This window comes from Zeus faber, assembly GCF_960531495.2.
Source record: "Zeus faber genome assembly, chromosome: 22".
Lineage (NCBI taxonomy): Eukaryota > Metazoa > Chordata > Actinopteri > Zeiformes > Zeidae > Zeus > Zeus faber.
Window position 1 is genome coordinate 18,096,020 of NC_137209.1, and position 26,430 is coordinate 18,122,449.

General features: G+C 45.2%; 1 protein-coding gene across 3 annotated transcripts; it reads right to left on the bottom strand.

Moving 5' to 3' along the window:
* Positions 1 to 619: 619 nt before the first annotated feature.
* On the bottom strand, positions 620 to 25,381 carry LOC307247570 (kinesin-like protein KIF1C). 3 transcript variants are annotated; one of them, XM_080023741.1, is made up of 28 exons: positions 25,170 to 25,381; positions 23,426 to 23,569; positions 18,678 to 18,802; positions 17,458 to 17,534; positions 17,209 to 17,287; positions 16,847 to 16,947; positions 16,625 to 16,690; positions 16,274 to 16,452; positions 15,817 to 15,928; positions 15,616 to 15,693; positions 15,279 to 15,344; positions 15,059 to 15,137; positions 14,026 to 14,104; positions 13,732 to 13,877; positions 12,587 to 12,828; positions 12,383 to 12,462; positions 12,162 to 12,237; positions 11,251 to 11,330; positions 10,755 to 10,849; positions 9,438 to 9,521; positions 9,151 to 9,331; positions 8,240 to 8,312; positions 7,986 to 8,084; positions 6,850 to 7,011; positions 5,509 to 5,817; positions 5,312 to 5,401; positions 4,671 to 4,899; positions 620 to 3,565 (listed from the first exon to the last, which is right to left on the bottom strand). In XM_080023741.1, the coding sequence occupies exons 3-28, from the start codon at positions 18,781 to 18,783 to the stop codon at positions 2,838 to 2,840; spliced, it is 3,696 nt and encodes a 1,231-aa protein (XP_079879867.1). In that variant the 5' UTR covers positions 18,784 to 18,802; positions 23,426 to 23,569; positions 25,170 to 25,381; the 3' UTR covers positions 620 to 2,837. The 3 variants fall into 3 exon arrangements, with proteins under 3 accessions (XP_079879867.1, XP_079879868.1, XP_079879869.1); XM_080023742.1 differs by lacking the exon at positions 23,426 to 23,569; XM_080023743.1 differs by lacking the exons at positions 23,426 to 23,569; positions 25,170 to 25,381 and adding an exon at positions 20,813 to 20,906.
* Positions 25,382 to 26,430: the final 1,049 nt, after the last annotated feature.

A 26,430-nucleotide genomic window follows, 5' to 3' on the forward strand; every position in this document is an offset into this window, starting at 1 on the left:
ACTGTGACTATTCTTAACGAAATAATTTATGTCGTCAGCATACGGTGAAATTCACTGCAAATGTCTTTCACTTTAGAATTTGGAACTGGAACCTTACAGTCGTAGAGTCTCGTCTCGGAAATCCCCCGGCTTACCTGAGTCGCGGGTTCGAGTCCCGGCGGCACGGCGCTCAACTGGACAGCAGTGCAGTTCAGCCGGGGGCGGTGGTCTTTGTCTCTGTCGTCGTGGCAACCCGCCACCGCCGCCAGATCGGTGGCGGGGAGCATCAGGTAGAGGAGTGAGAGAAGGACCCTCATTCTGTCCGTTAGGAGTGAAAACTGAGAGGAGGAAGAAGTTGTTCTACAGCTGCGTCTCGCAGGAAGTCTGACAATGTGCTGATAAACTTAGTGTGTCCCAAATATACTGTGTGTGTGTATATATATATATATATATATATATATATATATATATATGTGTGTGAATAATATTTCAGGCACCAGACCCGGGTTGAGTAGGACACAAATATAACATACAATTGAAAAGCTTTTCTCACTGGAAACCAAACGATTCATTCAGTTCAATGTTCCCATAATACTGATGATACAACCGGTTGCCAAGGTTACAGAGACACATGAAGCGCTTGGTTTTAAAGGTTTTATTGCTTCATCCAGGAACAGCCCGAAACAACATGTCAACAAGCCAACAGGTGACATCTTTTTAAGGGGGCGTGGCCGGGCAGGAGAGGGTCCTTCAACCGGTCGCCACGGCAACCCTCTTCTCCCGCGTCCCTGTGGTAACAACCGTGTTGAGCTGAGGCTAACGGAGATTAGCCTGGATGTTCTGATTGGTGCAGAGGACAGGGGCGGGCGTGGCCTGCTGTGAGGGCAAGCCAATCGGAAAACAGTTGCCATGGCACCGAGCCCCTCCCCCTTTTTCAAAACCCCCAAACTCAGATGAGATCACATGATCACAAGCCAGAAAAATAAAATCCACATTAATATAAAGAGTTTACTACACACACACACACACACACACACACGCACACACACACACACACACACACACACACACACACACACAAGCATGGTAAAGACAATAGCAGCCAAACAAACAGCAGAGCAGAATATTAACGATAGTTTTACTGTAAAAATATTAATATCCATGATGACATCACAAAGTAAGGAAGTAAGAGGTTAAATACAGGAAGCAGATCAATACACTCAGATCAGCCAATCAAAGGCACAAGCTGGAAATACAAAATAAATCATTAAAAACCAAACCAGAATCAGAAAACAGCATTTCTCATGAGCCCCAGCGGCACAAAAAACTCCAGATTGTCTGGCTATGCACTTCCTGTTAGCTTCCGCTAGCCATGAACTCACTTCCTGCTAGCCTCTCCGCTCGCCAATCAACTCACTTCCTGCTAGCCTCTCTGCTAGCAAACCAACTCACCTTTCGCTAGCCTGTAGACTAGCCAATGAGAATCACTACCATGTTGTCATGGTAACTCCCTGCAGGCAGGAAGTTTTTTTGTCTTCAGAAAAGGCCAAAGGTCACTTATTACCCACAGTCCTTTATTCGATCCTCGACTCCAGGACGAGCTCGTGTTGCCAGGCAACCTCTCTCCTGCCAATCGGGAAAAAAAAAAAAAACCCCAAACAAAAACATTTTAAAATCTGCAATGACTTAGGCGGTCACACAACCTTCGCTCCTCGTCTGCCTCGCCCTTCCTTGCCCTCGCCGTTGGGGATTGGGTTTCGCTCCCTCTCGCCGCACCTCCCACACTTCCTCCGACCCCCCGACATTTCCCATGATCCCCCGGCCGAGCGTTGGTTCATCTCCCATGATGCTCGGGGCCCTGGTCACGCCACCCGGCAGGAAGCCGCGGCGACCGCTTCCCTACGCTTCAATTTCCGTGAAACTTTACCTTCACACACGCACACGCACGCGCACACGTCAGTCGGACCCATTCAAAGTCGACGACGCGAGTGTGTTTTTTAAGTCCTGTCTGTCCGGTCATCCCTCCATCCCTCCTCTCTCTTTCCACAGAGGTAGAGTTCCAGCGCACTCCACCCGCCGAGCTCCAATAAAATGTCGAATATCTCCTCTATGTACACAAGCGTCTTGTCTGCATGCGGCCACAGGGGGCGCCGACAGGCAGAACTTCTTTGGTTTTGTAGCGATTAGCCGGCCACGGGCGCTAGCGGACATGGCTAACACCCCGCCAACCGGCTGGCAAGCGCGGGCCGAGTGGCCGACGCCAGCTCACTCAGAACACACTCCACAACCTTTCCCACATCGACCTCCGTGATCCCAACGCACAGAGGCGCGCGCTAACGCGCCGGCCGGCACGCCAGCCCCTCAGAGGGGGCAGCCGCGCCTTCCAACGCCGACTTGCCGGGACGATAAAATCCTCATACGCTTAAAAATGTGTTTGTCTAAAAGCCTCCGAAACGACAAACAACCAACTCAAGTACTTAAAAGATACGGAAAACTAAAAATGCTACAATCCCAGTATACAAAATCACCATGGTTACCATGCATACCAGTGTTGTTTACACTCAAAGCCTGTTGGCGATCCAATCCGACCGCCAACGCACGCACGCGCGCACAAACAGAGACACACACACACACACACACACACACACACACACACACACACACACTCTTCCAAAGCCTGATTAACTCCTGAACCTCCTGGACTGTGTCTGTAGTTACCGGTAACTGACCGAAGGTGTAGCAGATACGATGTAGCCGGTCAGCGGCTGGTCAGTGGTCTGACTCGTCCACCAATCAGAAGCCTCCGTGTGTGAGGACAGGGAGAGGGGCGGGGTGGACAGGGAGGGGGGCGGGGCAGGTCATAGAAGCGCTTCCTGTTTGCTGTTCTTCAGGTCCGGGGCACTGAGCTGCCGTCTCATCCGGGGCGGGGGCGGGGTCAGGTAGGGCCCCTGGGGACCAGGCTGGAATGGTGCATTGTGGGAGTTGTTGCTGTTGTAGTAGTAGGGGTGGGGGTGGGGGTGGTGGTGGAAGCCCCTCCCGCCTGTCGCCTCGCCTCCCTCCGCCCTCCTGTATCTCGGTCGTCCCTGGTGACCGCCTCCCTGGTTGCCGTTGCTATGGTGATGCGGTGGTGGGCTGTTGCCGTAGAAGACGTTGCCGTGGTACGGGCCATTGTTGACGAAGGGGCTGTTGTTGTGATGCGGGCCGGGGTTTCCCAGGTTACCGTTGCCATGGGTGGAGCTGTCGAAGGAGTTGCGTCGGTAGCGCCTCTGGCCACTGCCTTGGTGATGCTGGTAGTTTCCCGGGTTGCCCTGGTTACGCTGTTGCCAGGCGCGCTGCGGGCTGGGTGAGCGCATGCGAGGAGGGGGCGGGGCCTGGAAATTGATGGAGAGGAAGCCCGGGGCCTCGGCCTCGTCGACCACGGCCCCCGACTCTGTAAACTCCACCCCTAGCAGGGCAGCGCTGGCTGGTCCCCACGACAACCGGTGGGCGGGGTTACTCTTAAAGGGGAACTTGAGTTTACAATCCTGGGGGGGGATGAAGCGACCGGAGCCTGGGAGGTGGATGGGGGTCACTGGGCCCTTCTGACCTGCAATCAATCAATAAATCAATCAATAAATCAGTCAGATAGTCAATCAATCAATCAATCAATCAGTCTGCTAGTCAATCAAAAAATAAATCAGTGAGCTTGTCTGATTGGCTATCTGTGTATTATATGATGTATTAGTGTGTATTATGTGTATTACATGTGTATTATTTGATGTATTAGTGTGTATTATTTGATGTATTAGTGTGTATTATGTGTATTATTTGATGTATTAGTGTGTATTATGTGTATTATTTGATGTATTAGTATTATAGGTGTATTATATGATGTATTGGTGTGTATTTTAAGTGTATTATTTGATGTATTAGTGTGTATTATATGTGTATTATTTGATTTATTAGTGTGTATTATGTGTATTATTTGATGTATTAGTATCATATGTGTAATATTTGATGTATTAGTGTGTATATATGTGTATTATTCAATGTATTAGTGTGTATTATATGTGTATTATATGATGTATTAGTGCAGCTGTGTCGTCTCGAACTGGTTTCCATTATTAATGTATTTTAAGTGGAATTTGAAGCTTGTTCACGATGCACCTGGTGACCTCTGCGAGCGGGAGGGCAAACAGTCGTTGAAAAACAGTGATTTAGTCAATCAGCCGGTCAACTAGTCGATCAATATGTTAATCGCTGGGTCATTCAATACATCCATCCCCGTGTACCATGTGTGTATTACTCGGTGTGTACTTTTGGGGTTCGCACGCAGCCTCTTGGTGACATCCTGCTAAGTGTGTTTGTATGTGTGAACAATGTGTGGACTACGTGGTCCTATATGTATACTGTGTACGTGGATGTAGTACTATGTGTGTAGTTTTCTGAGTGTAGTACTGTGTGTAGTATTGTGTGTATAGTACTGTGTGTAGTATTCCATTTGTAGTAGTACTGTGTGTTGTACTAGGTAGTACTGTGTGTAGTACTGTGTGTGTGTAGCACTGTGTGTAGTACTGTATAGTACTGTGTGTAGTATTGTGTGTGTAGTTCTGTGTGTAGTATTCAGTGTGTAGTACTGGTATGTAGTATTGTGTGTGTAGTACCGTATGTAATATTGTGTGTGTAGTAATGTGTAGTACTGTGTGTAGTACCCTGGGCGGGGTTCCCTCGCAGCCTCTTGGTGACGTTCTGCTGCTGCAGGTTCAGGACTCGCTGCTGTTCCTGCTTCAGCCACCGGAGGCGCCCCCTGCGGAAGGCAGGGTCCTCCTCCATCAGGCGGCTCACCCGCACCTCGGGCTGGAAGCCGCCGCCCTCCTCGCTGGCTCCACCCTCTCCATCCTCTGGGGACACGCCCTCTTTTTCCCTGGTGAGGTCATCGTCCTGGGGACGGACAGATCGGCCAATCAGAGCTGGGCGGGCCAACAGGAAACAGGCCGCTTCCCTTTCCTCAACTTTTTTACTTCTATTGGAATATTTATTCAATATTCGATTGTGATATTTATTTGATATTGGATTAATATTTTATTAAATGTATTAATATATTATAATATAATATAATATTTAGTTATAGATGTATACATATGTGTTATTGTTATTTATTTTGTGTCTTACGTGACTTGTTCTGCTGCTCTTGCTCTCTGCTTGAATCTTTATGTTTAGTTGAATATAGTGTTTCCTTAAATCTTAAAACTACAATATGAGTCGATTGGTCTGATTACTTCAGGTGTGTGTGTGTGTGTGTGTGTGTGTGTGTGTGTGTGTGTGTGTGCGTGCGTGCGTGCACGCGCTTTACCTGTACAGGAATTACACTCTCCATCTTTATCATTCTGTCTCTTAAAGCTTTAATCTCTTCATCCTTCATATTATTCTGCAACTTCACTTCCTGAAAGAAAGAGACAGACGGGCGGTCAGTCAGCGAGACAGTCAGTCAAGCAGAGAGACAGTCAAACCACAGAGACAGTCAAACAAATAAATAAACGGCCAACCTACCTGTAAAATGTCGGTCAGTTTGTCGATGTGGGCCTTCAGGTCGTAGACTCCACTACCTCCTCCTCCTCCTCCTCCTCCTCCCCCGCCTCCTCCTCCCCCCTCGGTGACTCCGCCCTCTCCCCCCTCCTCGTCTGGGGGGCTCCTCTCCTCCCCGATGCCCACCGTGTCCCACACCTCCTGGGCCACCGCCTGCCAGCTCTCCCTCTCACTGCCGTCCTTCTTGGAGTACATGCGACACAACTCCTTCATCTTGACAATGGACAGCGCCTCGATCTCCTGACGAGAGTGTCTGAAGTCTCCCAGAGCCACCTGCAAGGGGCAGCAGAGAGCAGGTCATTCACCCTAACACCGCCTGCAGGGGGCAGCAGAGAGCAGGTCATTCACCCTAACACCGCCTGCAGGGGGGCAGCAGAGAGCAGGTCATTCACCCTAACACCGCCTGCAGGGGGCAGCAGAGAGCAGGTCATTCACCCTAACACCGCCTGCAGGGGGGCAGCAGAGAGCAGGTCATTCACCCTAACACCACCTGCAGGGGGCAGGTCATTCACCCTAACACCGCCTGCAGGGGGCAGCAGAGAGCATTTTATTAACCATGACACCACCTGCAGCAGAGAGCAGGTCATTAACCCTAACACTGTTTGCAGGGGACAGCAGAGAGCAGGTCATTCACCCTAACACCGCCTCCCTGGGGCAGCAGAGAGCATTTTATTAACCATGACACCACCTGCAGCAGAGAGCAGGTTATTAACCATAACACCACCTGCAGGGGACAGCAGAGAGCAGTTTATTAACCCTAACACCACCTGGAGCAGAGAGCAGGTTATTAACCCTAACACCGCCTGCCTGGGGCAGCAGAGAGCAGGTTATTAACCCTAACCCCACCTGCAGGCGGCAGCAGAGAAGACTTAAACACCATGGGGCTTCATCTGTTGTTTTCCACTTCCTATTTATGGCCACATCACGACTTCCTGTCACCTTGCTCCCTGGCTAGCAACACTCCTCTTTAGCTTCCTGTCCCACCCCAAAGGAAACACCAACTGAGCAAAGATTTGCCCAAACATCACTCTGGTTGCCGTGGTAACATCACTCGAGTCTGTGCTGAACTGACTCCAGTTGACTCCACTACGACTACATTTTACATTCACACACTCGGCCAGATCCAAGGGACGCCTATTATGGGATGTCCTACGCCGCCCAAGGAGGCCCATGTGAACCTCTCTACTTCCTGCTCCTATAGGTCTCCGTGGATACCAACGGGTCGTATTGTAGATTTAAATATATGTGTGTGTGTGTGTGTGTGTGTGTGTGTATGTGTGTGTGTGTATGTGTGTGTGCGCGCACCTCGTAGCAGATCTCCTTGACGGCCTGCATGCGGAGGTCCTGCACGGTGACACTTTTGGGGTCCTTGCTGATCCTGCGTCGCTGTGGGATCTGGTAAACTCTGAGCGGCTCGCGGCGCTTCCCGCTGCTGGGGAGGCCGCAGCGCTTCACGATGGACTGCACCTGCTCACACAGAGTGCACGGGAAGGACACACAAAGTGCACAGGAAGTACACGGTAAGTACACACAAAGTGCAAAGGAACTACACACAAAGTGCATCGGAAGCACACAGTAAGTACACACAAAGTGCACGGGAGGTACACACAAAGTGCACGGGAAGTACACACAAAGTGCACGGGAAGTACACAGTAATTACACACAAAGTGCACGGGGAGGACACACAAAGTGCACGGGAAGTGCATACGAGGTACACACAAAGTGCACGGGAAGTACACATAAGGTGCACGGGAAGTACACAGTAAGTACACAAAGTGCACGGGAAGGACACACAAAGTGCACGGGAAGTACACAGTAAGTACACAGGAAGTACACACAAAGTGCACGGGGAGGACACACAAAGGGCATGGGAATTACACAGTAAGTACACACAAAGTGTACGGGAAGGACACACAAAGTGCAGAGGGAGTACACAGGAAGTACACGGGAGATACACAACAGTTTTCAAAGTGCAAGAACTCTTTAACCAAGAATCGAATCGTAATAAACTTCTGAATATGAAAGGATTCATGTTACACAGACTTCATATCCAAGGGGTTCCCAAACGGCGGTTCGCGGCCCCAGAGGGGCCCCCTTGGGAATTGCAAGGGGTCTGCAGCAAAAGTATTATTCTAAACATATATATTTTTTATCTTGAGTGTTTTCCATGTTCAAATACTTCATAAGTTTTAATATCTCCCGTTTATTTGCGACTTAAAATACATTCTAACTGAAACCGAGGATTCCTGCAGGGCCGGATCCCTATTGTTATTGCTTGTTATTGTCTTTTTATTATCTGCGGTTTTTAGGGCTAAAATTATCTCAAATTATTATCTATATATAAATAAATAAATATTTTATTTATTATTCATTATTATTATTATTATTATTATTATTATGTGTGGACTGTATATGTACTGTCTGTGTGTACGTGTACCTACATTATTAGCCGGTAGTTTCTCTCGCAGGGCAGAGATCAGCCTCCAACTTTCCTCACACGAACGTTTGTCGGAATCATCCCCACTGTCACTGTCTGCGTACTACACACACACACACACACACACACACACACACACACACATTATATGCTTCTGTACAATCATAGAAACACCAATCACACACACACACACACACACACACACACACACACACACACACACACACACACACACACACACACACACACACACAGTACCAGTCTGTGTTGTTCCAGCAGCAGGTCTGCTTCTTCCTTCTCTCTGCGGTACTGACTCTCCATGTCCTGTAACCTGATCAATGAATCAATATCAATACATTCATCAATCAAGACGTCTCTTCAAACACTTTTCAATACATCCTTCCTTATAAATATCAATACATCCATCTAATATATTTGAAAAAACATCCCTCAATAACGTGCTTTAACAGTGAAGACACTTATCAATGCATTCCTCAACATATTTAGAAATACATTTATTAATGCATTTATAATACATGGATCAAAACGCGGGTCAAAACTCTTCAACGCTTCAGTCAGTGAGGCTGGAGGTCAACTTCAAAAGACGTGAGAACAAAAGACGGAGGAACCGCCGGAGAACATCTCCCAGAACACCGTCGGCGGGATGCTCCATAAGAACTAAACAAGAACTCGGCGGCGACAACTGCAGAGGGAACCAGGCCTTTACATCTGAAACCAAACCAAAAGTCTTCTCTTTGAATTTCAAATCAAACCTCCATCTGGATCGGATCTAATCTCTTCTCCGCCTAAAATAAAAACACACCCTTTCTTCCTCTTTCCTCGGCACTCGCATTATTTTTTGGGTTCAGGGATGAGGGGAACAGCCGGGACACAGGGCAGACCGGAGATCGCTCTCTCTCCATTACACAATCTACTGTCCTGATCCAAGACGGAACGTCCCTTGGGTTGAGAATGTTCCTTTCATACGAATATAAAATAACGAAAACAAATAGATCTTAAATAAAAACACAGGGACCAGCAGGGGACGTGCGGTGCACTCGGCGCATTCATTGATCGCCATCAATGAAGCAATATGTCCGTTGTCAGCTCGTAGCTAACCAGTCGCTAACTTCAGACCACTTTGCTACTGGTTCCAGTTCCACCCTCACCTCTTCTCCATCTCCAGCTTGATGTCGATTCCCTGCTTCTCCAGCAGCTCCTTTTGGGCGAAGCTCCAGTCTTCCAGCTCCCCCTGGAGGTCGGAGGTCACGCTTCGCTCCCGCTCCAGGCGTGCCTGTTCGGGGTGCGTGAACCTGAACACGTGGTTCTTCCCCATGACAATGCGGTTACCTGGGACACACACACACACACACACACACACACACACACAACAATGGTAAGACTGGGGTTGTCCTGGGCAGCTCCCAGTGGGACCAGTAGCAGACGGGGGTCTCACCTTGTTTGAGGACCAGAGGGTCAGTGATCTGTTTCCCGTTAACGTAGGTCTCTGCTCCGACTAACGGCTCCAAAGTAACAACAACTAGAGATGAAGAGAGACAGAGAGAAAGACAGAGAGAGAGAGAGAGAGAGAGTTTGGAAATTTATTAGAATAGATATTTATTATTTATTTGTATCCCACTTTTTACTAAATAAGAATTACTATGTGTTAGTGTTACTTTGAGTCAGCGTTACTTTGAGTCAGCGTTACTTTGAGTCAGCGTTACTTTGAGTCAGCGTTACGTCGAGTCAGCGTTACGTCGAGTCAGCGTTACGTCGAGTCAGCGTTACGTCGAGTCAACGTTACGTCGAGTCAACGTTACGTCGAGTCAGTGTTACGTCGAGTCAACGTTACGTCGAGTCAGCGTTACTTCGAGTCAGCGTTACTTCGAGTCAGCGTTACTTCGAGTCAGCGTTACTTCGAGTCAGCGTTACTTCGAGTCAGCGTTACTTCGAGTCAATATTACCTTTTGTTAGTTATTTGAGTTAGAGTTACTTTGAGTCAGTGTTACTTTGTGTTTGTTACTTTGTTGAAGTGTGGCTTTGTCTTAGTTATTTGAGTTAGTGTTATTGTGTGTCAGTGTTATTTTGTGTCAATGTTATTTTGTGTTTGTTGCCTTGAGTCAGTTACTTTCTGTCAGTGTATCATTGTGTCAGTGTTACATTGTGTCAGTGTTGCTTTGTGTTAGTTATTTGAGTTAGTGTTACTTTGAGTCAGTGTTACTCTGTGTCAGTGTTATTTTGTGTCAGTGTTATTTTGTGTTTGTTGCCTTGAGTCAGTTACTTTGTGTCAGTGTTACATTGTGTCAGTGTTGCTTTGTGTTTGTTACTTTGAGTTAGTGTTACTTTGACTCAGTGCTACTTTGACTCAGTGTTACTTTGACTCAGTGTTACTTTGACTCAGTGTTACTTTGACTCAGTGTTACATTGACTCAGTGTTACATTGACTCAGTGTTACATTGTGTTAGTGTTACGGAAACACTAACACAACAAAGCGTTGTTATGGAAACAATACCTGAGTGATTTCCTGGCAAGCTTTAAGAGAGAAAAAGAGGGACAGACAGGTAGACATGCAGACAGACAGGTAGTAATACAGACACGTAGTTAGACAGAAAGACAGGCAGTTAGACAGACATGAAGTTAGACAGGCAGACAGGCAGTGAGACAAAGACAGTCAAACAGACAGGTAGTCAGTCAGAGAGGCAGTTAGACAGACAGGCAGTCAGACAGACCGGCAGTCAGTCAGACAGGTAATCAGACAGACAGCTTGTCTCACCCTCTCCTTGCTCGTTGGTCTCGCTGACGAATACGCAGTGAATCTCCTTAATGAACTGACCAGACAGTTTCACGTCCACATCCTGCTGTCCAACCCTGAGAGACAGCCAGGCAGGGAGACAGGGAAAGAAAGACAAGCAGAGAGAGAGACAGAGAGACAGACAGGCAGGGAGACAGGAAAAGAGAGACAGGCAGAGAGAGAGACAGAGATAGAGACGGGCAGGGAGACAGAGAGATAGAGACAGGGAGACAGAGAGAGAGCGAGAGAGACATGGACACCGGGAGAGAGAGACCGGCAAGGAGAGACAGGCAGGGAGACCGACAGAACTATTGATTAACTTTTTGATTTGTATTTCAATGGAGCTTAACATTTTTTTCCACACACACACACACACACACACACACACACACACACACACACACACACACACACACACACACACACACACACACACACACACACACACACACACACACACACACACACACACACACACCTGGTGACTCCTTCCTTGATGTAGTAGAGCAGACACTCAGACATCAGGGGATCTTCGTTCAGATTAACCAGGTGGGGGGTCTGCACACATATCATAATATTAATATCATAAAATATACTATATTATATAATGTCATATAATATAGTAATGTAATTTAATATAGTATCATATCATATAACAATATACTAGAATATATGTGTGGTGTGGGAATGGTGTGGTTTGAACAGCCACACTTGACCTGGATCCAGGTGATTGGGATCAGTGTGGCTGCATACCCGTTGCCCGTTGGTTGGTCTGACAACCAGCAGGTAAAACCCCCACACTCACTCAGCAGAGGAGCCCGTGTCATGACATGTCTATCTGCTCCTGGCTAATTCCAGCTAGCCCACTCTCTACAGTAAACTGTTTTTTACAACTCCTGTGCCGTTGGGGTCTCTGTCTCTGTGCCGGAGGTCCCTGAAAACGCCACTTGGGTGGCACGTGGCTGGAGAAACTGCCACAATATAGTTTAATTGTGGTGTGGGGATGGTGTGTTTTGAGCAGCCACACCTGTCCTGGCTCTAGGCAGTTGGGCCGTGGATCTTATGAGCGACAGGTAAAAGCCCCCATCCCCACACACAGGAGAGGAGCCCTTGTCGTGACATGCTGTGCATCTGCTCCGGGCTTGTTCCACCCAGCCCCCCTCTAATAAAACTGGTTTGTTTCAACCCCATCGTGTCTCTGCCGGAGGGCCCTGAAAACACCACTCGGGTGGCGTGTGGCAGGGGGATCTGCCACAACAATATAATATAATATGATAAACATATCAGGTATCACAACAAGTTCAGAAATACACAAGGAATATATTTAACGGTCGGGATGCGTTCTGTTTCAAAGTAGGCAGACAGGCAGACGGATAGACAGGTATTTACTCCTTTAGGGGAAAAGACGCCCAGAGTTCCTCCGTCTTCTTTGATGGAAACTCCCATTTCAGCGAGAAGAGCCTCTCTGGGCAAGAGACCCAGGCAGAGAGAGAGAGAGAGAGAGAGAGAGAGAGAGAGATTATTTAGGAAATGACTCATAGATTACTCATTATTGTTATTATTATTATTATTATTATTATTATTATTATTATTATTAAGGATGGGTTTACCTCTCCAGTCTGATGGATTCTGTCTTCCTCAACTTCTCTTCCCAAGTTTCATTCAACTCAGCGATGATCTTCTCTGTTTGCTAACACACACACACACACACACACACACACACACACGCATTAATTTTAAACATTTTAAAATTATGATAGACAATATAACACATAACATAATATCATATCATGATAAAAAATTAACTCTCTCACCAGCAGTCTTTCGGCAGCTTCCTCGGTACTGATGGTTTCGGTTTCCGTAGCGACAGGCTCCTCCTCCCCTTCCTGTCCCTCCTCCGCCACGCGCCCGCGATCCACGGCGGCGCTTCCTTCGGGGGCGGAGATACCTGGGGAGGTGGGGCTCGCAGCGATGCCATTGGCTGTGGCTGCGATTGACAGCTGTGATGTTGGGGAAGAAGAAACGCCTTCGATAGCGGCAGCGGTGGCGTTCACTTCTAGAGAGATAGGGGGGGGAGAGAGAGAGAGGGCGAGAGAGAGAGGGAGAGCAGAAGAGAGAAAAACACTTAATTCACGCTGTTCAGTAATGTTTGATGAAAAAATAATTTATATCGTTTGACAACCCTAGCATTAGTGTGTATCAGTGTGTATTAGGGCTGAAGATATTCCTCCAAAATCACATCCCAATTTGTATGCTTTATTTATTTTTTTTTATTCTAATATATTAGAATTTTTAATGCTCAAATTGGGGAAGCATAACACACGGTTCCGCAGCTCCGTTCAGAGCGGCCTTTCCTCCAAACACAGCAAATAAAAACTCTGCAGGTATTTTATTTACTCCGTTTCCTACTGCTGCTCCGCTACGGAGCTGATCGCGGATGGTCCGGCGGCCCGGCACAGGGGCCCTGCGCGGTCCGCGAGCCGGCGGTTGGGAACCCCCTAGAGCACGTTCTGTTGGTGACGGTCAGGTTCATCTCCCACTTTCGTCACCACGTCTGTGCAATTACTGGACATTCTGGTCAAAGGCGCACTCTCCCTTGTACACACAGTGAAACGCCGGAGGAGAGCGCCGGTGGGCTCAAGCGTCTCTGCCGACGCGGACGAATAATCAATTAATTATTTAAAGAAAAAAAAAAAATATATATATATATATATATATAAAATATATAATTTTTTAAATATTCAAATTCTATTAAAATTTCGCTCCTGCAGCCCTAGTGTGTATGAGTGCGTACCGCGCCCCAGCGTGTCCTGCAGTCCCTGTGTATCAGTTTGTATTAGTGGTGTGAGCGTGTATTGGTGTGCAGCTGTGGAGGGTTAAATAAGGATTTTTATTTTGAACTTATTTTCTCATCTTCTTCACCAGCCACCCATGTCAGTGTGTGTTGATAAGTACACACCGCTGGCCAGCAGGTCCTGCAGGCCCTGCGCAAACAGCAGTTCCCTCAGACGCGTCACTTCCTGCTTCAGCTCTCGGATCAGTTTGGCGTTTGGGTCCTCGTTGATCACAGCGTTGCAGCGGATCTGTTTTGCGCGGTCCGCATACCTGGCACACGCACGCACACACGCACGCACGCACACACACACACACACAAACATACACACACACACACACACACAAACATACACACACGATTAAATAGATCAATGACAGTAGATAAATGAGAGATAGACTGATACAGCAGGATATAAACCTCAGGGTGCTCAGTGTTTCTTCATAGCTGATGTCAGCAGGACTCAGAGCGGCAATCATGGCGGTTCGAGAGTTTCCTCCTGAAAACACAGCGCAACATTAGGAAATATTAGTAATTAAACAACGCACCTCAACGGTAAAGAGCTCCATAAAAACCACACTCTAGAATAACCAACAGTGAGTTACTTATTACACTACTTTTAAGTTGATCAGCGACATAAGCGGAGAAAAACGGGTGGTATTTTTGCCAGGTGGGGACGGCTTGCGGTAAAAGGCAAATTACTTCCTGTGTGTATTACCTGTGTGTACTACCTGTGTGTACTACCTGTGTGTACTACCTGTGACCGGCTCGGTCGTCAACTCTCAAGTTTGTGCGTCTGCGTGTCCGCCATATTGTAAAGGTGTAGTTCCGCTGGTGCCAAGTAGGGCTGCAGATATTCTCTCGATAATCCCATTCAAATTTGTACACTTTACTATTTTTAACATTCGAACATATTCAAAATTGTAATGCTCAAATTTGGTACATAATTATTAATTATTATAATAATTATATATCATCATTATATAATAACTATTATAATAATTATACAAATAATCCTATTGGAATTTCATTCCTGCAGCCCTAGTGCCAGGTGGGAGGGTGCAGCGCGCGTTGGGGGATGCGGCGCACGCTGACCGCATTTGTTTACCGGCGGATCTTGATCTGGCCCCAATATGGCAACCGTGCCGGAACAATATGACCCACAACAATACGGGGAGAATTGCAAACCTGCTTGTGTATTTGAAGTTTGAAATCAAACGCTCATGTCGATGGATTTCATGGACGGACGGACAGACAGACAGACGGGCGGATAGTTCGAATTTTATCAAACAGCTAGTATTCTTCTTTTCGCGTCTTAGCATGGAAACAATTGACGTGATTGCATTTTAGCAGCGGGTATGAGGCGTGCCAACCCCGTAGCAACAACGCCAAAGGGTTTTATAGTGACACCGTAAACAGGCGTCGGCTTTGAATCATTTGATTTTAATCTCACCCAGGTTTTCCTTCAGTAACCAGGTCAGCACAGAGTCTCTGTACGGAATGAACTCACTCTTCCTCTTTTTACTGGCCTGCTGTGAGAGGGGAGGGACATTATCACTGGAAAAACAATAGACATAATAACGGTAATAAAATATAGCTGCAGGCAGTAATACGCGGGGGTCCTGTTCAGTCCTTTTAGGGAGGTGTTACAGTTTTCTGGGTTCTGGACTTACCATCTCAGCCAGAGCTGATATCACCTTCCCCAGCGTGGTGAGCGACTTGTTGATGTTCGCCCCTTCCTGGACACACGCACGCACGCGCACACACACGCACACACACACACACACACACACACACACACACACACACACACACACACACACACACACACACGTGAGGTCCGAGTAAACCTGATTAGTGAGGACCCATTTCCTGATGCATTTCTAAACTTCACACAGAGTGATACTCTGTTCTACATGGAGATTTTACGGCAGTTGGGTAGACGGGCTGGCGAGGTGCCAGGGAGTAGCTGTGCTCAAGTGGTGACATCATCACAGGAAGTGAGCTCACCTTTAACCTGAGGCCTTTGGCACCAGATGAGTCGGCTCGCTCGCTACCAGCCAAGTCCACCAGACTGATCTTACTGACCTGTAGAGACAGTTTACACGCTAAATACACGCGCGTGCACACGCGGGCACGCACACGCACACACACACACACACACACACACACACACACACACACACACACACACTCGTACTCCACTCGTACCTTTTCTGTCTCCAGACTCGTCATCTGGTCTCTTCTTCTCTGTGTGAAAACTATGGTGAAGACAGCGTGTGACCTGGACGATGTCTCGTTCATGTTGGTTGCAGCAACGGTCCTGAACACACACACACACACACACACACACACACACACACACACACACACAGATTAATATGTGTCCTGATCAACCCTAATCAATACCAGTCCCGATCAAACCTAATGAAATACCTGTCCAGACCAGCCCTAAACAGTACAAGTCCTGATCAACCCTCATACATGTCATGATCAGCCCTAATCAATACCTCTCCCGATGAGCCCAAATCAATACCAGTCATGATCAGCCCTAATCAAGACATCCTCGTCAATATGATGAGTATTATTAAAGAATAAATATCATCAGGATTATCAGTGCTAATCAATCAATCAATTAACCGATCAGGGATCAATACAAGGGGCGTACCGGGCCTTGTTGCCGGCGTCCATCAGGTCCTGGATGTCGCTGAAACCGGTCACTGCCAGTTTGGAGAGGTCCTCCACATACGGCCCCAGGATCGGGTGTTCCCGCACCCGCAAAGTCCCGCGAGACTTCGGGTTCAGCAAATCCCGCACGCGCTCACAGTAGATCTCCATGTAGGACACCTGAGAAAAGACAATAATACAAAAACAAAAACAACAATAAAACAATAATGGCAATTAATTGGTAATAATTAAATTTAAGTGATTAACAAATAACTTTACGGGCAATTTTTTCCCCGTTTATTTTTTCCGTTATTATTATTATTCTATTGTACGTTTCTCTGCATGTGTTTACCTCCACAGAGTAGTGCAGATCAGGGTCCGTGTTCTCTTCTGTCCGTTGAAATAAATCCTCACACATCTGGTCAGAAAGTCAAATATTCTGTGAGTGTAGTTTGTTTACACTTGGTGTTGTCTTTACTGTGTGTGTGTGTGTGTGTGTGTGTGTGTGTGTGTGTGTGTGTGTGTGTGTGTGTGTGTGTGTGTGTGTGTGTGTGTGTGTGTGTGTGTGTGTTACCTGTGGGATGATGCCCTCCTGCCCAGCTTCCTGTTTGCCCATCATGGTGAAGCTCTTTCCTGCTCCCGTCTGGCCGTAGGCCAGAATGCACACATTGTAACCTGTAAACCAGTATTATGACATCGTTGTATTATGAAGACATCATCCTCCCATCATGGTGACATCATCATGACGTCACGGTGACATCATCGTGACGTCATTGTGGTGATGTCCTCATGGTGACGACATCATTTCGTAATACCATCACGGTGACATTGTCATTACTTTATCATGTTATGATGGTGACATCATCATTACCATGTAGTGACATCATCATGACGTCATTGCACTACATGTAGCGAGTGAATGTACTGTGTGTTTACCTTCAAAGGCGTGCAGCAACATTTCTTCTCCAATGTCTTTATAAACCTGATGCTGGGACACAAAGCTGGGATCTGCAGCCTACACACACACACACACACACACACACACACACACACACAAACACACACACACACACACACACACACACACACACACACACACACACACACACACACACACACACTAAAATTAGAAAGTCCATCAACACAGCATTAACACTTGTGTGGTTGTGTGAGTGCGTGTCCCACCGTTGTGTGTGACCAGTACGAATAGTCGAAGGTGAAGTTCTTGGCTGCATCGTTTGGCTGCTTTGGGCTGGAGATACCTGAGGACACACAAGTAATAATGTCCTGAGACTGCACCACACGTCCTCAGACTGCACCACATGTCCTCAGACTGCACCACACGTCCTCAGACTGCACCACACGTCCTCAGACTGCACCACATGTCCTTAGACTGCACCACATGTCCTTAGACTGCACCACATGTCCTCAAATTGCACCACATGTCCTCATATTGCACCACGTGTCCACATATTGCAGCACGTGTCCTCATATTGCACCACGTGTCCTCATATTGCACCACGTGTCCTCATATTGCAGCACAGGTCCTCATCACAATGTCCTCTTATTACACTACATGTCCACATTACAACGTCCTCTTATTACACTACATGTCCATATTACAACGTCCTCTTATTACACTACATGTCCTCATTACAATGTCCTCTTATTTCACTACATGTCCACATTACAACGTCCTCTTATTACACTACATGTCCCAATTACAACGTCCTCTTATTACATGTCCACATTACAACGTCCTCTTATTACACTACATGTCCTCATTACAATGTCCTCTTATTTCACTACATGTCCACATAACAACGTCCTCTTATTACACTACATGTCCCAATTACAACATCCTCTTATTACATGTCCACATTAAAACGTCCTCTTATTACACTACATGTCCTCATTACAGTGTCCTCTTATTTCACTACATGTCCACATTACAACGTCCTCTTATTACACCACATGTCCACATTAGAACGTCCTCTTATTACACTACATGTCCACATTACAATGTCCTCACATTACACTACATGTCCACATTACAATGTCCTCACATTACACTACATGCATTATCTATAGTAGCCCTAACCTCTCTATTGCAATACAACTATATACCTTAATTATAATCATATATACTGTATCAAGAATTAAATTAATACCAATACAACACGAGTATTAGTATGGGACTTAATAGTATTATACTTATAACACTTCCAATGAATATTAATAAATAAATAAATAAAAAAGGTAGGTGTGTACTCGAACTGTACAGGTAGTATTTGTGTGTACTCTGTATTAACATATAGTTCTACTGTGTGTGTTGAGTGTGTACTTACTGGTACTACTTCAGTGTGTACTTACAGGTACTGGGTACTACTTCAGTCTGTACTTACAGGTAGTATTTCCTTGCATCTGGATGATGCACTTGGCATCGCGGCTCGTTTCCCTGGAGTTGAAGGGTCGGACTCGAACCGCCACTTTGACCGAAGCTCCCGCCATCGTGGCTTCGCCGACTCCCCTACACAAGGGCCAAGGGGAGGAGGCGTGATTGAGACATCAAAGCCATCGGCAATACACAGACACTCATACATTTGTCTTCTCGATACAATCTTCACGATACAATCTTCCACGATAACGATGATAAGTGTATGAGATTTATTTTTGATACGGTTTGATACGGAGTCTGTTTTCCTCTACCTTCAAAGACACAACACAAACAAGCCAATCGTACAGCAGAGAAACAACCCTGTGACACGAACAAGCCAATCGTACAGCAGAGAAACAACCATGCGACAACAGCAAGCCAATCGTACAGCAGAGAAACAACCATGTGACACAAACAAGCCAATCGTACAGAGCAGAAAAACAACCATGTGACAGGAACAGCCAATCACACAGCATCTATTTAATGCCTATAATATTTATTTATATATTATAAACTTATTTACTTGTCTCATTTTTTGTTTACATATTTATTTGATCTATTTGGTGTTCAACCTAAAGCCATGAGAATACACTTAAAACTGTAAATTGGGAATCATTATTATTTGTCAAAATATATTGTGATAGTTATCGACATCAATCAACGTGAAAAAACATTGCGTAGACATTTTTGGCCACATCGTGTAGCCCTACTCCAACTCGTAGAGGGCGACAAAGTGCACTTCTCAAGCGGACTGCTAAGTGAAACTGCTAAGTGAAACAGATCCGAAGTGCACATCCATCCCACGGTCACTTCAGAGCACAATTTACCCACGATGCATTTCTTGCTTATTGGAGATTTTTAGCTTATTGCGGGATTGCAAACCAAATGCAGGTGCATACTGCCACCTACTGTATTGTGTGTGTATGAAAACTATTCTTTCCTCGCCAAAAAAAGCTAATAAAGTTAGTCAATTAAAGCTAACAACTTGAATCCAGTCACGTATTCAGTTTACATTCAAATTAAAGACAGTTATCCATAGTTCATAATAGATGCCATGTTTGTTTCACTCGCCGTACAACAGTCTCTTGGGTTTGCTAAGTTGTCACACAGCACTGACCATAAGTAACCGGACGGTAAAACATTTTCTGTTGCCTTGGCTCCGTTTTCTAAAGGTTCCCCTGAACAATCAAAATGTTCATAGAGCACGGATTTTCACTGTTCATCAGTATTAGGTTCCAAGTATTCACTTCAATATTTGGTTTTGATATGATTTGTACGAAGTGACTTTTGACACCCGACCAGACCTTCAATATCTAAGCCCATGTTCCCTTCTTCCAAGAAGCATCGAACAACCTGGAACATTTAGATAATGCACTGAAGTTAAATTGTATATAAATTAATGAACAACCGTCGTAATTTTTATATATATTTTTTTTAAACGTGGAGAGAGACACACACACACACACACACACACACACACACACACACACACACACACACACACACACACACACACACACACACACACACACACACACACACACACACACACACACACACAAACACTCGAACAGTTCTGCCAGAGCCGGGCCCTTAGCAGGGCCCTTAGCAGTGCCCCCCCCAAAATCCAAAACAAAGTGATGATATTCCAAAGAGGGCCAAGATGTCAGGGAACCCAGTACAACTTCACCCTCGGAACAGATCAAATCCGACAACCTGACAACCACACATACCTGGGGCTGAAGATCACTTCCACTGGAACTCTTAATTTGGCCATAAATGAACCGAAAGAGGAAGCCAGAAGGGCCTTCTGTGCCTCAAAAAGTTAGTTCACACTGACACCCCCAACCTGGCTCAAAATATTCCAATCAGTTATTGACCTTTTGCACTATATGTCAGTGAAGTGTGGGGTCTGCCTTCAAACCAAGATGGTGGAAAATGGCACAAACACCCAATAAAATCTCTGAGCGCAGAATTCTGTAAGAGCGTCCTCCGTGTCCAGAGGAAAACCCCAAACGCACGCAGGGCACAATTAAGGCCAAATACCCACTAATAATTCATATTTAGGAAACAAAAAAAAAACCCATTCAATTGCGGAAATACCTCGAAACGAGCGACCCCCTATCGGACCCCTCGGTCAGCTGGTCCTGAGGCCGCACAGACTACCAGACCCCCTCGCAGACCAGCACCAGGCAGCGTCAGGACAGTGACATCATCCTTCAAAGAATTTGAACCAACCAAATGAGCAATCAACAAAAAGTCCAGCTTGCGGAAGACATTGGAAAGAAACGACGAAAAACCAAATAAGCTCCAATGCTATTTGGCCCTAAACAGACAGTACTACACTGCAGAGTATTTGAGCATGGTGACTGGAAATGGATGAACGTGTCATTACTATTGTTATTTTTTATTCATTTATTTCATTAATGTCTTAATGTATTTTCCTATATGTTGGGTCACATCATAATTGTTGTCTTGTTATGCTTTGCTTGTCACGCCCATAAAGCACATTTGAATTGAGAGAGAGAGTCTATAATTTGGGCTTCAACAGCCCCACAATAAAATACTTACACACACACACACACACACACACACACACACACACACACACACACACACACACACACACACACACACACACACACACACACACACACACACACACACACACACACACACACCTTTAAAAAGAACAGTGGTTCAAATCCAGATGCACAGGAAATGTTTTCATACATTCTGTTGGTGAATGTTACAGAATCCAGTTAAACTCTCCACGACTGACTCACACTGAATTATAACTTTATAATATTTATCCAAAATTTCATCGTAGATTCTCTTTTTCTATATAAAACTCTGTTAAAGCAGGATTGGACACGATTGGTTTCAATTTTCTTGAAACTGCGCTTTCAACAGGGACCAAAGTTCTTCTGCGACTTTGCCTTTTTGGTGTGATTACTTTATTATTATTTTTATTGTTATTTTATGATTATCATCACTTCTTTCCAACAGAGAGGTTTTCGGTGTGCCAATGCCGTCACAGCGCTTTCCCAGCGCCGACCATAATAAGCAGAAAGGTTTCAAAAAGATAAAGGACAAAAACAAAAGAGAATTTAAAAAAATGCAAAAAGAAGATGTTTCCATTTCACCAAACGAACATGAAATAAGTAAAGACATTTAAAAAAAAAAGTTCTCTCAACTGACTCAATGTGGCTCACAGGTTAGCCATAAAACACTGCAACACGGTTGTGTGTGCGCGTGTGTGTGTGTGTGTCGCTAGGTGAGCAACCAGCATTCCAGAAAGTTAAGCGCAGAATGTCTTACATCACAGCACAGGCATTCCACACACACACACACACACACACACACACACACACACACACACACACACACACACACACACACACACACACACACACACACACACACACACACACACACACACACACACACACAGTTGTTTTACAGGCCAAGCTAGTTTTAAGCCACCATTAGCATAACCACCTTATGTTTAGACAGTAAAATGAGAAAGTACTGAGAGAGATACATAAGATACATAGAGAGAGAGAGAGAGAGAGAGAGAGAGAGAGAGAGAGCGAGCGAGCGAGCGCTTGGGACCAAATTGACTTGAACTTTGACCCCGTTTCCAGACGACCGCCCTCGGCCAACCCGCTCTCGCCCACTGCAAACAGGAAGTGATGTCAGAGGCGTGAGGAAGGTGCACCTTGACGTCAACATATAGCGGTGGGTTGCTCCAACCTGGATTGAGTCCAAAAGCGGTTTGAATCCAGGTTCAGCGATACCCCCGTTTAGGGATGTTGGCAGTTAATCGACTATTGATCAATCGCAAATAAGAATTGAATCGAATGAGACTTTTGTCTTATCGATACGAACTGAACAATCTGCGTCCTCGTTGTTATTGCATCAATCTGAGTCTTTGGGGTGTTTCGAGAAAATAAATACCCGGCCGGGAAGTAGTAGCAGAAGAAGACGGAGGCTTCGAGAGGAAAGACGGCGCAACCAAACAAGAGATACCATGCGTTGCTATGGCGATGACTCCAATAAGTTAAAGTATCTGATTCGCGCAAAGACGGGTCGTGAATAACCGTGCGTGGGCGAACCCGCTTTTCCATTTTGGAAAAGTCAAATGAAGTGAGCAGAAACGCTGCCGCGGCGCCGCCCCCTGGTGACGTCATTGGCTTTTGTGTTATCGATGAATCTACGATTGTTTTTTGGGGTTAGCAATGATCGATGAAGGAATTCCTTTGTCAATTTGCATCCCTACACCTGTGGCGCTCAGCTTTGATTCCAGCGATTCTGAACTCTTTTTTTTTTTTTTAATCCGGCTGTTAGTTTTAATTTACTTTCTAAATACCAGCCGTGCATCCTGTTTTTTTTCCCCCTCTAAAACCTACATCGACTTGAAAAATAAATTAAAATTAAAAAAACGATCAAATACTGGAGACACATGATTCTGTAATAATACATTTATTGATGGATACGGAGACACCCAACCTTGATGTCATTATTTGATGGAGCTGGAACTGATCTGATCCAACATCGGTTGCGTCCAGTTTAAAAACCAAAATGATCCTAAGTCAACCTCGCCGCCACAATGGAGGGGACAAGCAAACACAAGCATGTGGGGGAGCTGCGCTTTTATTCAGATAAAAAGCACGATAACGTTAACATTTCTGAACCGATTTCTCGATGATTTACCTGGAGTCGAGAAAAAAAACTTTTTTTTTTTTAATTTCCAATTCCACGACCTGAAATCCGGACGGCTGAACCACCCGTGGCAACCACCAGGAGGCGATGAAGGGGGGATCCGACGGTCGGAAACAGTGTAAAGCCGAGAGACCACTAGCCAATAGGAGAGCAGGTAGTGAGACATTTCAGTGGAATGTCATAATGAATGGTTAGCATAGCATAACATACAGCTGTCCACACACACACACACACACACACACACACACACACACACACACACACACACACACACACACACACACACACACACACACACACACACACACACACACACACACACACACACACACATTTACACCCAGGTCTCTCTGTCTGCATCTCTGTCTCTCTCTCGCCCTCTCTCTCTCTCCCTCTCGTTCTTTTGGGAGGCATGCCAGTAATGTGTGTGTGTGTGTGTGTGCGCGTGTATTTTTAGTGTAATGTTATTAGGTGAGATGACAGCAAACATGTGATTATAACAAGCTGTGTGTGTGTGTGTGTAGTTTGATTCCTAAGTAATAAAACAAAAACTGCTCAACATTACCACAAATTAGACAGATAGACAAATAGACAGACAGACAGACAAACAGACAGACAAACAGTTTTGTGCCAATTAAAAAAATATATTCTCAGCAAGTTGTCTCAACACACACACACGCCCCTAATCTGAGTGTATTGTCCACTGCATTATCATACAATCCCATTCACTGTCTGTGTGAAAGATTTTAGTGAAGAAAGACAAACAGACATCAATTATATATATATAAATAAAAGTAGACAGACAGGTAGACAGACATATAGACATAGATATACATATAATCATGTAGACAGACAGACAGAGATAAACATATAAACAGTGAGACAGACAGACATATAGGTAAACATAAACAGGTAGACTGATATACATACTGTATAATCGGGTAGACATACACACAGACAGACAGACATACAGATAAACAGGTAGATAGAAAGACATAAACAGGTAGACAGACAGACAGACATACATATAAACAGGTAGACAGACCGACGGACATAAATAAACAGGTAAACAGACAGACATATACATAAACATATAAACAGGTAGACAGACAGACAGACATACATACTGTATAATCAGGTAGACGGACATATAGATATACATATAAACCGGTAGACAGACAGGTAGACAGACGTTGATATAGATATAAACAAGTAGACAGACAGACATATAGATATACATATAAACACAGACAGACAGACATATAAACAGGTAGATCGACAGACAGACCTATAGATATACATACTGTTAGTCAGCTAGACAAACATATAGATATACATATAAACAGGTAGACATACAGGCAGACATACAGGCAGACAGACAGACAGACAGACATAAACAAGTAGACAGAGAGCCAAACGGACATAGAGACATACATAAACACGTAGACAGGCATATAAACAGGTATACATACAGATGAACAGGTATACATACAGATGAACATTTAGACAGACAGACAGACAGACCGACCGGTAAGAAACGTCAGACAGACGGAAAAACAGCGGATCCGGTTCTGTACAGAAAGTTTGGGTGGGGGCGCTGCTGTTCCCCTCACACACACACACACACACACACACACACACACACACACACACACACACACACACACACACACACACACACACACACACACACACACACACACACACACACACACACACACACACAGTGTCCCACCTTATTCGTGGCCTTAATAAAGCTTTTCTCGAAGTGTTATTCCGGTTTTCCCGAATTTCAGCGGTCGCTGGAAACTTTTCCGGCCGGAAAAGGCAGCACTACTCCGGGGCCTGGCGGCGAATCTCAGTCGGTGAAAGTCTCGCTCCGTCCGGTGACTCGTTTTCATCCCTTCTTCTTTTCTTTCTTCTCCTCCTTCCTTCTGCTCGTTTGCTCGTTCGTTCCCTTCCCTTGTCGGTAACGAGGGAAAAGCCGAGAGAAAAAATAAAAAATAAATAAAAAAGCCCAAACTTTATAAATTGATGTATATTTAAAAAAAAAAAAAAAAAAAAAAAAAAAAAAAAAAAAAAAGCACAGAGCGGAGAGCGGCTGGCCGGTGGCGGGGCCGCGCACAGTTTGCGGCGGCGCGCAAGGTCCGCCGGGCCTCGTGACGTAGGATGGTCGGCCCCTCCCTTCTCGCGAGATCCGCGAGCGACCCCCAGGCCGCGCCGCCATGCGACGTCACGGTCGCCCGCGCGCGCAGCCTCCCGTCGGTGCACGTGCTGCGAAGTTATTATAAGGATTCTCCGCAATAATTCTGAATATAATTATTTACTTGAAATAACGTCTTGGATGTATTTAAAATGTGACGTTTTAAAAAAATATAAGATACTATTTTAATATTAGGATATATGTAGTGTTATATAATACAGCTGGGTTCAAAATGGAAAATTAAGGTTGGAAAAAACATGAAGTAATATAATCTGATAAAAGCAAAAACACAGAAAAAATATGGGAAAAACATCCATAATAAATAAATAAATATATTTTTATAATTGTATTATTAAAATATATATATATGATAAAATACATATAACATAATATTTTAAATATGAAATGTATATATTAAGGTGCAAAATGGAAAATTAAGTTGGAAAAAACTTAAATAAATATAATCAGAAAAAAGCAAAAATATAGAAAAACAAAAAAGATCCATAATAAAAACATACATATATGATAAAATTAAGCATATAATATATTTTAAATATTATATTATAATCAGCATTTTATCATCTATATAAGGACTCTGGGTCCTCCACCAATAGGAATGTCACGTTGTGTTGAGGATCAACTGACCACAAACAGTTCCAGACAGACACTGTCTGTCTCTCTTTGTTTAACATAACGAAGTCACCGTGTGTTTGTCTAACGTCATGTGAGTGTTTGCGTTACACAGCGTGACACCGTGTTCTCTCCAGTGAGTCGACTCCATTAGCATAACACA

Bases quoted from the DNA above. Each gene is read 5' to 3' on its own strand.
- LOC307247570 (XM_080023742.1), bottom strand. From the start codon at position 18,783: ATGGCGGGAGCTTCGGTCAAAGTGGCGGTTCGAGTCCGACCCTTCAAC. The intron at 16,691-16,846 runs GTAACACACACA...CTTTCTGACCAG, and splicing joins AGGAGGGCATCATCCCACAG to ATGTGTGAGGATTTATTTCA. The intron at 15,694-15,816 runs GTACGAGTGGAG...CTGTCTCTACAG, and splicing joins CGAGTCTGGAGACAGAAAAG to GTCAGTAAGATCAGTCTGGT.